At 38.5% G+C, this 12,052-nt stretch overlaps 1 protein-coding gene across 4 annotated transcripts in view; it reads right to left on the bottom strand.

The window, feature by feature from the left end:
* Positions 1 to 4,802: 4,802 nt before the first annotated feature.
* LOC143485112 (potassium/sodium hyperpolarization-activated cyclic nucleotide-gated channel 2-like) overlaps positions 4,803 to 12,052 on the bottom strand; it is a 65,016-nt gene continuing 57,766 nt past the window's right edge. For 2 of the 4 annotated variants that reach the window (XM_076984330.1, XM_076984329.1), the window contains 3 exons: positions 5,517 to 5,712; positions 5,320 to 5,412; positions 4,803 to 5,087 (listed from right to left, as the gene is read on the bottom strand). In XM_076984330.1, coding sequence (XP_076840445.1) covers positions 5,670 to 5,712 — 43 coding nt within the window. In that variant the 3' untranslated portion in view covers positions 4,803 to 5,087; positions 5,320 to 5,412; positions 5,517 to 5,669. The remainder of the gene's footprint in view (positions 5,088 to 5,319; positions 5,413 to 5,516; positions 5,713 to 12,052) is intronic. The other 2 variants (XM_076984325.1, XM_076984326.1) reach the window with 2 other exon arrangements.

Here is a 12,052-nt window from a genome sequence, read left to right as displayed (position 1 = left end):
TTGTGCCATTGATTACTGAAGTAAAACAATATATTTTGATCTCAAGAACTGGAATGCTATATAAAAGCTAGTCAAATTCAATACAAAATTACTAATTTAAGGTTTATTTAAAGTTACTTTACAACATCAAAGGCCAATTTTCTACAAGCCTATTGTGCCACATGAGCACACAAAAGATACATTTTCTTAAACAAGGCCTAACACTTCAGAACAAAATGAAACAAAAACAGTAGCAAATATTAAGTATATAGGCATATATCTTAATTTTTCCCTTATTGATCCATTGCAGTTTACATTTACATTTGCATAAGTTGAAGCTATATGCTTTAAATAAGTCCAGTTCTTTTATATCCTATTTCTTTTCCATCTATCTTTTTCTTCTCCATGTATTGTTTTAATGACATATGATCCTGCATATGCTCATCTCCCTCGCCACCTGACCAATAGACTTCCCTTCTCCACCTCTTCACTACTCTGTTCATGTCCTCTAGAGGAGTGGATGCCCTGCATGTCTTCCTCTTATAACTCCGTGGCATGATGGTCTATTTCTATTTTGGGTCTAAAATTAAGAATGTCACATAGTTTAAGTGATTAAATATAAGAATACAATGTACAATTACAAAAAAAAAACAATATGTTTAAAATATTGATAAGTGGGAGTGAGCTGTGCCACTGGCACAACTTACCCCAGGCCCTATGGCACAAATCACCCCAACCCCACCATTTGGGAAAAATGCATCATCCAGTAGTTTTGGGCTAACATCATGCTAGCTGCATAGACTCATAGTGTAGCTTACCAAAGCACTAAAACATGTGTAAAATGTTTTCATACTTCTCTATAACTGTTCGGACACAACAATCAAAAATCCTTGATCATAGGAATTTTACTTTGAAAGGCAAAAAACAGTTTTTTGAAATTAAATGTGCTTTCCTCTCATGCAATGAGGCTCTCTTCTTTGCAGGATGAGTAAAATGAATGTTTTTTCAAAAATGTGTGGTCACATAACCAATTTCTTCTCTGGTTCCCTAGAAACAGGGGGTGGCACAACTTCCCCCCTGGCACAAATCACCCCACTCTCCCCTACAGTATGTAGGCTTACAAATTCATGTTTAACTGAATAAACCGTTGAACACGAGTAGCCTACATTTTATTGAGCATGTTTTTTTTTCTTCAAGTATCAAAGTAGAACAGCTTCCTCAAGCAATCATTGATGCATTTTGGAAACAGGAGATGAGCCCCTGGTCTAATGCACCCTCTGTATTAAGAAACCCTATCTCAAAAACGGACTTTTAGTCATTACTTGGGTAGCACGCATATGAGCCATTTTAATATAGATTAATCTAGATTAATTTCAAGATTTCAGTGAGATTAATCTAGATAAAAAAAAATTAATCTATGCCCACCCCTAATATATATATATATATATATATATATATATATATATATATAATTACATTACATTTCTATCTATTCACTAACTGTAGTCAATGTTTCTTTGAACATACAGCTCGAATTCATCAATGAACAGCAGGTGGCTGACAGCAGTTCAACTCCTGAATACCACACCCACTCTTAATGCATGCATCTCCTTGGTATATACCAAACTTTATCACGATGTGGACAACTGTCCTAGCTTCTAAAGTTGACTTCTAATGTTGTCCTTTAGTATTCCACTGAGTCCTGAATGAAGGCCTTCGTGGTGACTGTAGGCCTAGGTCGGGGGTCAGCAACCCACGGTTCTAGAGCCACATGCGGCTCTTTGGCGCTGCCCTAGCAGCTCCCTGGAGCTTTTTCAAAAATGTTTGAAACTGTAAAAAGATGGGGGAGAGAAATATATTTTTTGTTTTAATATAGTTTTTGTAGGAGACAAACATGACACCAACATTCTTAACGTTTTCCAATGCTGTAAGAATGTGTAGAATAAATTAAATTAAATTGCAACATTTATGTCAACGAAGATTTGTGTCATAGCCTGCGACACACGTTTCTATTAGCAGGGCGAGAAAGATCATGCTTGGCCAAAGCCACAAATGGAGCGAAATTGAAAGCCTCCCAACACCCGAGAAACTTGTCTATGACACATGGAATGCTCTTCCTGACAATTATAGGAACATGAAGACATATGCATTTGGGGTATTATCCATCTTTGGATCAACATACCTGTGCAAACAGATATTTTCAAACATGAACTACATCAACTCAAAATATCGCACCCGCCTCACAGATGAGAGTTTGCAGTCCTGCGTCAAGATTAAAGTTACATCTTACATGCCCGATGTTGAGAAGCTGACCAGTGATGTCCGAAAACAGAAGTCACATTAAACGGGTTGCGGTTTTATTTTTATAAAAAAATTTGCGTTTTATTGCACTTTGTTTAGTGCCCAAATAAGGGGCATGTTATGCACGTTCCATTTTGTTGTTTTTTCGAATCGTAAAAATAAAAATGACATCAAAAATCGGATTTATTTATTGAACTTCTTTAATTTCATCAAATCAATGAAACATAATTAATTAATATTGTAATGAAGTTAAACTTGAGGCAGCGTCCTACAACAGCAGGCATGTGGTGTGTCGTTCTCTACAGAACACACTGCAGGGAGAAAAAACATTTAATCATGAATGGTCATTATGTCAGAGTTGCCAACTCTCATGCAATGAGTGTGAGACACACGCATTTGACTGTCTTCACACACTCACACGTCATACATCCGATTTCTCACGCTGAAAAAAATCAAGTTTATTTATCTCTGATCTACATCTATGATTCGACGAGTTACTAGTTCGCCAACCACTGGCAAACGATTGATCACGATATAATACTTCATTTGTGTGGCAACCCTGTTATCTATTTGTAGTCATTTTGATAGTAGGCTAATATAGATACATACATCATGTATTGCCTTCATTATAAGGCTTATATAAGGCTTTAAAATTTTTTGCGGCTCCAGACTATTTGTTTTTTATTTTTTTGGTCCAATATGGCTCTTTCAACATTTTGGGTTGCCGACCCCTGGTCTAGGTATTCAAGAATCATATGCTTTCTTGTAGTTCACTCAGGCAGCATTTAGGCTGTTCCATTCTGGGCCAGTAGATTATGATTTGAGACTCTGGTGTCAGTAGATAATGATTTGAGACTCTGGTGTGCTCATGTATGTACACATATACTCAGTCAGCTTGACCAAAAAAAATAATTTAACTGAAAGAAATGGGCATGGGTTTAAAACCTGGAAATTTTAGATTTTTTCTTCTAATAAATATTTTCTTTCAAAGGATTTTTGGTGCATTAACCTCCGAAAAATATGATTAAGATGTAGAACGCATTACGATCTACTGCAATACAAGATGTAGGCGTGCACTTAAAAATTCTGCATACATAGCACGACAGATGGCGTAATCGCTGTTAAGTGTGTTACTTTTATTTTGAAATAAAAGTGAGGGACAGGAAATATGTTTTTTTTTATTGCAGCTGTCTTCACAAACTGCAGCAACCGTACTCTAATTACAATTTCAAAGCATCTCACTTTGAAAGAATTTGACTTATCCAATAATAATGCATTATCAAGCATTATCAAGTTCAGTGTTATTTGACTGCCTGAAATCTTCAACACTGCTTTAAATTATATAAAATAAAACAGATGCAACCACTGATAATTAACAGTAACAGAATTAGTTTTCTAGTTTTCATACTGAATTTAGGCTACAGAAACATTTTATTTGTGAAGATGTCACAGAAAATCAGCTCTCTGTAGTGCAACTTACCATTCCTTTATGTTGTTTTAGGTTTGTCATTGTTTGTCAACAAACTGATAAAAAAACAGAGGAACAGCTACTCCTGTCCAACTAAAGACGAAAGCCAGCTACAGCATGAGCAGAGACAACACACACCCTGGACACTGGATTCACCCTCCACGACAAAAGTGATTTGACCTACACAACTAGCTGAGATCAGCACTAGAGACAAATTATGACAAAATTTGTCAGATTAAAAAAAAAAAATTTTATACCTTCTGTGACGCCGAAGGCATCGGGACAGAGGCAGCCGGAGACGTGGGTGGAACAGTAGGGTGTTTATTCTCCATGACTCAAACCGGTAGCAGTAACGACAGCGAAGCCTTAGTAATGCTCGCGGCGCGTTCACACACACACAGCGACGCTTTAGTAATGCACGTAGCGTGTTCATCAACAGAGAAGCTTTAGAGATGCTCGTAGCGCAAACACGGGAAGAGAACTCTTGTGAAAAGCTCGCCGGATCCAGAGACGCCCGTACCGGCAATGTGCAGCACTGGACCGGTACGACCTGCGGGCTTAAAAAGAGCAACATAATAGAGAACAGGTGATTGTGACTGTGGGAGTGGTTGCGTGCTCGGGGGTGTGTGCTAGGATCGGCTGCTGGTCGGGATGCGCGCCGTCCTGTGGCGACCCGGCACCCTCACCGTGACACCTTCAAGTAGCAGAAAAGAGCTTACACAATTCAGTTTCCCACAAATACATAATTAGATAAATTGACATGACACAAAATATAAAATTTTTTAAATCATTTATTGCAGCCACTTCTCATTGGCTACAGAATTTCATCAACTTTAATAAAATATTTACTTTGCAGTTCAGATTTCCTGACAATAACAACACAACTTTGAAATCCAACTAAAAAACAAAATCATTCTTCTCAGAACTTTACTGGCCTTTAAAAAGAACCAGGTTTGTGCACTTCTGATGCAGCTTCTGCTTCTGCAGCAAGGAAGAACGTATCCATAATTATCCATAAATGTATCAAAGTATCCCTAATTTATTAAATTAAACTATTTGTGTTTTTCTGTATAAAACATGATTACTCCATATTCTGTGCTGTCCTTTAATGCTTACTGTGCAGTTTATGTACCTCTATATGCAGCTGATGCTCCAGTTCAGAGTTTATCATGTCTTTCTCTGAAAGCTGTTCCAGCAAAGTCTTGCAGAGAGACTTTGCTCTTTTTTCTCTGTCTTTGCCATTTTTTGCCTTCTTCCTGAGCCTTTCCAAGTCTTCTCCCAGCTTGGATACCTGATTGCTGCGAACGGAATCTTGGTCATCATTTTGATAGGTATGTTCCTGCAAAAAATGACAGTATGATCAAGAATACTTGATCATTAGTTGTAAATGCCAAGCTTAAAAGCAGCTCTCAGAAAGGTCTAATAAATGATAAAAATTCTTGTTTGAAGTTCTAATTCTGGTGTCTGCCAATCTTTGATGCAGATCTGAGCACTGTCATGGACGGAGCAAAGGTTAGTGATGGGCTAACCATTGCTCCGTCTAGTTGCTGACAATAAAACACAACCCTTACCACACATATGTATGACGTACTTGGCTCACTGCATTGAAGGGGTCTCAGGGCACATGCACTGTTATGGCTCCTTCTCTTAGCTGGTAGCTTTTGCTGACAGAAATATGAAATAAAATCCTTAAGTTGTATGATAACATGGATGACACCAGCAAAAATATTAATAGTTAAAAACACGGTAAAAATGTTAGCAATACTACCTGCAAATGGTCTGGGAGGTTGAAAATCTGCGGCACTGCTCCTTCTCTAACATGTGCCCTCTTCAGTGTACGGTTGATATCAGTGGGCAAGCAGTGAGCACTGCATATCCTTTCTGTGGATGACGGTCCTCTCAGACGTCCACACTTTTTCACTCACAAATTGTACAGCTGATATTTTCTTTGTTTGTTGGGAAATCTGTGTAGAAAAATGGCATTTATTATGCGGAGATGACGTCATTTAGCGCGTTCTAGCAGCCAATAGCGTTTTTTTTATTCTTGAGGTGTTGGTAAGGTCGACTCCTGTACCCGGTCATCACAGCCATTCGCACGAGTGCTTTGCAACGAGTAACAGTACGTACGGTGTATACAGTACAGTATTTCAATACTACAAACGTTTTTTTGTAGTACTGTAATAACTATTTCTCCTACATTTATTTTATTGTTTAATTATACATGTTGCGTGTGCCTTTATTAATAAAGAACATGTCTTTTTTTCCACATTTACGCTAGTTTTGTGACTTTTTTAAGGACCGGAACCAATTACTATACTTTACATTGTTAAATTGCTTCGAGAACCGAGCAGTTCGAGATACGAGCACGGGTCTGGAACGGATTAAACTCATATCTCGAGGTACCACTGTACTGTAATGAGCAAGTCGGAGGCAGCTGTACACAAGCAGAGAAGCACACACGGCATGCAGCCCTGGACACTACATACAGCAGGAAGGTTGGTGTAATGTACCTGCTGTAAACTCTCAGTCATACTGTGGCACTTTTTAAATTTACTGGGTAATAAGAGCTGCCACATTATTCACTCTGACCCAACAGACCTGTTGTGTGTGTGTGTGTTTTTGCAGGTACAGCCCTTAAAGACACTGTATGTGATGTGTGTACTGCTGGTACCTACTCAAATGGCTCTCTTCAAACCTGTCAGCCACATCCAAAGTGAGTTCACTTGTCTACTGTCACTGAATGATTACAGTGATCAGTTGTGAATTTTCCAGTGCTGAGTAGTTTAGAGCTATGGTATGCTGGGTGTTCAAGGACTCTATGATATAGAGGACTACAACTACAGTGTAAATACAGTAATGAGTGAAGAGAGAAACAGGATCATCAGAGTTGCAGCTTGTAGTGTAGAAACTGATCCCATCAATGATTTCGGAATCAGTACAGGCAGAAATCTTCGTTATACTTCATACAATTTGTATTCAATATTACTTCATTATGCTTTTGATTTCACTCTGACAGACGTGAAGATTTTGGTCTTGTAGAAAAAAAGCCAGGAACCTGTTCTACTGATGCTGAATGTGGAAAGCAAACCTCTTATTCTGTAATAGCTACAATCCTATTTGGGGTTGATGTGGTGATGGTGGTGGTGGTGGCAGTATTCATGGTTCTTAAAAAGACGCACAAGCCCGTCCAGCATGCAGGCAATGATTTGACACTTATGTAACTCTTAATTCAGTGTCTATTACATGCTATTGTTAAATTATTAAATTATGGAACTTATTAATGGGATTTTAAAGGAAACGTTTACATTTACGGCATTTAGCAGACGCTCTTATCCAGAGCAACTTACAAAGTGCTTTGCATCTGATCACAGATGCTGTGTCATCATCTGTGGATGAAGACAAGTTGAGAAGGTGAGTCTCTGATTGTGAGGAAGCGTTAAGTATTTTTTTTCTTGGTAGAAAAACTCAAATAAATAATATAGCCGCAAGCGGCAATTGGCGGGTTCACACACGAATAGGCCACTTGGCTTCAATAGGCAATAGACCCAATAGGTCCTTTAGACCCAAAAGAAGCTGTTTGAGTGGAAAAAATGCACAAATAAATCAATGTGCAAAAAAATGTTCAATTGGGGCTCTAAAGGCCCAAAAGGATCAAAATAATTTGTATTGGCAAAATGATTCAAATCACAGAACTAAATCACATGCTGAGATCAGCTTTGTGTGTGTGTTTGTGTGGTATTTCATGTGAGAAATAGTTTTCAGTCCGTTCCGATGTTTGGCCACTAGATGGAGCCCAAGTACTACCATACTGATATCTCATTAATCTCAGTAATGCAATATGACATTTTGGTGAATTAAAAGGTTCATTTCTGGTCAGGCAGTGCACTTTTTGTTATAAGATGCAATTGCAATGTTATAGAACTTATTGATCTGGATCATACAAGACCAATTACTTGTCTGTATTCTGCATAACAAGATTGCAGCATGAGTTTTTATGTTTTCTTAGGTTTTTGGGTACTGTAGCGCCCCCGACAGGCCAATTTGAACCAAACTTAGCATACCTCACAAGGACTTCAGGATATAAAAGCCTTTCAAATTGGGAATTGATTGCATACATGGTTTATGAGTTATAGCAATATAGGTCATATATGGCATGGCCACAATGATATAATGGGAAAATGGACCAATCAGAAAAATAAAAATCCAACATTTTTTTACTCAGTTTTTACCTACAGAGTCTACTGATTATGCTCATAGCAATTTTTCCATAATTGGATCAAATTCCTATGACTAGTTTGTAAATAGCTATTTTCAAACAATAGATGAATGTGACAAAAGTATGCATTTTTTAATAGGACTTGTAATTGCAAAGTTGTCAGGTCTACTGCAAGGAATAAAAAGAAACAAGTTGCATGTTCCTAAGTGAAAATTTGGAGGAGTTATGCATGATTTTCACAAATAGCGCCAACTAGTGGCCAAATGTTTCAAAACTGCACAGCATGACACATAGTCCTGAGATATGCAAAGTGGTGAGGTTTGATGTTGTTTGGCCAATGGTAAGTTTGTCAAATGGCCAATTAATTCAAATAAAAATTAATTGGCTCATGGCGGCCATGTTTTTTGAGTGATGATGTCATCATTGTGTGTCTTGATATCACTTGGGGCCCTGATGATGCCTGTAAAGTTTTGGCTTGATGTGACTAATGGTTTCTGAGAAACAGTTTTTCCCATGTTATAGCGCCCCCTATTGGACAATCGTGGCCAGCTTTGACCTGTGACCTCGGAGTCATGTGCCCTAACAACTGTTAAAATTTTATGAAGATCGGTCAAAGCGTTCCTGAGATATGGCTGTTTAAGTAAATTTGGCCACGCCTCGGAGCTATTGATTGACATGTGACAGCCAGACTATATGCAAATCTCAAAATGTTTTTAAGCAACTTTGATAATGAGATTCTCCTGAATATTTTGACACCAAGGATGTGGTGATCCGATAAAAAACCAGGGACTAGTATAAAAAAGTAGGTTTTGCATATTATGCAAATTAGCAAAAAATCTAAGTAGGCGGAGCTTAATGGTTCTTGAGGCTTTTTTGTTTGGCTTGAGCCAAGGAATCCATCAGAAGTGGAATTTTGTTTCTAGGCCCTACGGTTTGGGAGATATGGACCAAAACGCAAAATGGTGCGCTATAGCGCCACCATCAGGCCAATGTGGGTCCCTGTCTCTATTTCTCTCATTGCACACCTGCTGCACCTTGGTGCCAAGTTTGGTCTTTCTGGGCCTTACGGTTTAGGCTGCAGTATGCGTTTTACAGGGGGAAAAATAATAATAAATATAGCCGCAAGCGGCGATTGGCGGGTTCACACAAAAAAAGGCACAAAAGCCCAAAGGGTCTTTTAGACCAACAAGTGATATGAAGCTACTTCAGTCTAAAAAATGGACAGATAAAGTAATTTGCAAAAAATTATTCAACTGGGGCAATAAAGGCCCAAAAGATCAAAACAAAATGTATTGGCAAAATGATTCAGATCATAGAAGTTAATCAAATGCTGTGATTAGCTTTGTATGTGTGTGTTTGTGTGTTTTTTCATGTATGCATTAAGGGCTTTGTTGGTTGGCTTGAGCCAATGAATACAGCTGAAGTAGAATTTTGTTTCTAGGCCATACAGTGTGGAAGATATATGCAAAATAATTCAGACCATACAACTAAATCAAATGCTGAGATTAGGTTAAAAGCACTGACACACTGACCCAGGGGCCTAGTCAAATAAATATACCCTTGGCTGAATTTGACTGAAGTTGTGATCATAGCAGCAGGGGAGCTCTTGTTAATGCCCCACATGTAAACCCCACTCTTTAACCCTTTTCATTTAGCTGACAAAATCTGTCACATGTGAATCTCAAACAAACCAAAGAGTGATGGCTTAGTATACAATAAAATAACACAAATATTCTTACCTTTGCCTGTTCATGATGTTCTCATCCCTACTCTGACATGTTCTCACTGTTGTGCCCTTAGTAGGGAGGCCACTAGGAATGTGTATCTAACAAGACTTTGATGATAAGTAAAGCATGCAGTTATTTAGAGGTTGTGTGTGAAATGTGAATTACATGTCTCTGTCCTCTCTTATGTCATTTCAGGATGTATAGAGGGCATGTGTTGAGAGTGTGGATGGAAAAATGAAGCTAAATATCAGATAGTGTGTTGGAAATGGCTAGAGAAATGTATATATGTAGCATATAGGAAGTCCTGTGTGAGGGTGTGTGGAAAAAAGAAGTTAAATATCTGTATATTAGTCACTGGGTAATTGGTGGTAATGGCTAGAATTAGTGTGTATGTGAAACCTATAGGCCAGAGAGGCCTTTGTTTTTGTGAGTGCATGTGAAAGAGAGAGAGGGAGGAGGGAGAGCCCAAGGGTTGTAAAGTGTTAGAAGCATGGGGGAGTGGAGGAGGGGGGCAGCGTGTGTGAGAATGGCAAACGTGCGTGTCTTATTCAACTGAGGCAATAAAGGCCCAAAAGATCAAAATAAAATGTATTGGCAAAATGATTCAGATCATAGAAGTTAATCAAATGCTGTGATTAGCTTTGTATGTGTGTGTTTGTGTGTTTTTTCATGTATGCAGTAAGGGCTTCTTGAGGCTTTTTTGGTTAGCTTGAGCAAAGGAATACAGCTGAAGTAGAATTTTGTTTCTAGGCCATACAGTGTGGAAGATATTAGCAAAATGATTCAGACCATACAACTAAATCAAATGCTGAGATTAGGTTAAAAGCACTGACACACTGACCCAGGGGCCTAGTCAAATAAATATACCTTTGGCTGAATTTGTCAGAAGTTGTGAACATAGCAGCAGGAGAGCTCTTGTTAATGCCCCACATGTAAACCCCACTCTTTAACCCTTTTCATTTAGCTGACGAAATCTGTCACATGTGAATCTCAAACAAACCAAAGAGTGATGGCTTACTATACAATAAAATAACACAAATATTCTTATCTTTGCATGTTCATGATGTTCTCATCCCTACTCTGACATGTTCTCACTGTTGTGCCCATAGTAGGGAGGCCACTAGGAATGTGTATCTAACAAGACTTTGATGATAAGTAAAGCATGCAGTTATATAGAGGTTGTGTGTGAAATGTGAATTACATATCTCTGTCCTCTCTTATGTCATTTCAGGATGTATAGAGGGCATGAGTTGAGAGTGTGGATGGAAAAGTGAAGCTAAATATCAGTTAGTGTGTTGGAAATGGCTAGAGAAATGTATATATGAAGCATATAGGAAGTCCTGTGTGAGGGTGTGTGGAAAAAAAGAAGCTAAATATCTGTATATTAGTCACTGGGTAATTGGTAGTAATGGCTAGAATTAGTGTGTATGTAAAACCTATAGGCCAGAGAGGCCTTTGTTTTTGTGAGTGCATGTGAAAGAGAGAGAGGGAGGAGGGAGAGCCCAAGGGTTGTAAAATGTTAGAAGGATGGGGGAGTGGAGGAGGGTGGCAGCGTGTGCGAGAATGGCACGTGCGTGTGGGCTGAGCAGCTCTCGTCTTCTCCCTGCACAGCTCAGTATGGAAAATGAAAATATTCACTGTAGAGCTGTTTGTGGACGGATTTGGCTCAAAATTGGCACATCACACCACAATGGTCATGTGAATGTGGATGTCAATTTTCATAACAATCAGACATACTATGGCGTAGTTATTGAACTGTGAATTTGATGTGTTACGATGGTAGCATTGTGATGCATATGAAAAATATTAATTTGTGAAAACCTTAGGATTTTCTCCCTAATCTTAGCATTTCAGAGTCTGCTGAGTATTACAAGGTGTGATTTAAAGGTGATGGAGTTAAAATGCTAGGACTAGTATGAAAATGACAAGTTATATATATTTGATAATAGTGAAAAAGTGGTACATTTTTGCAAAGCACATGTAATTAGAAAGTTGCTAGGAATTCTGCATACAATCATATGAGTGCAAGCATTTCTTGATAAGTGAAAATATGTAGGAGAAATTCTGGATTTTCTAGTATAGCGCCACCTAGTGGTGCAATTCCCTTCTAACATGAGTATGTCTTAGAGGGTGTGTACATGAACATACCATGTCAGTTTCATGTGTATGTACCTATGGTAAGTCTGTCAAATGGCCAATTAATTCAAATAAAAATTAATTAGCTCATGGCGGCCATGTTTTTTGAGTGATGATGTCATCCATGTGTGCCTTGATACCACTTGGGCCCCTGATGATGCGTGTAAAGTTTTGGCTCGATGTGACCAACGGTTTCTGAGATACAGTTTTTCCCATGTTATAGCG

The sequence above is a fragment of the Brachyhypopomus gauderio genome, chromosome 21 (assembly GCF_052324685.1).
Source record: "Brachyhypopomus gauderio isolate BG-103 chromosome 21, BGAUD_0.2, whole genome shotgun sequence".
Lineage (NCBI taxonomy): Eukaryota > Metazoa > Chordata > Actinopteri > Gymnotiformes > Hypopomidae > Brachyhypopomus > Brachyhypopomus gauderio.
The sequence above is the reverse complement of the archived record's forward strand: the minus strand, read 5'-3'. Positions and strand labels throughout refer to the sequence as shown.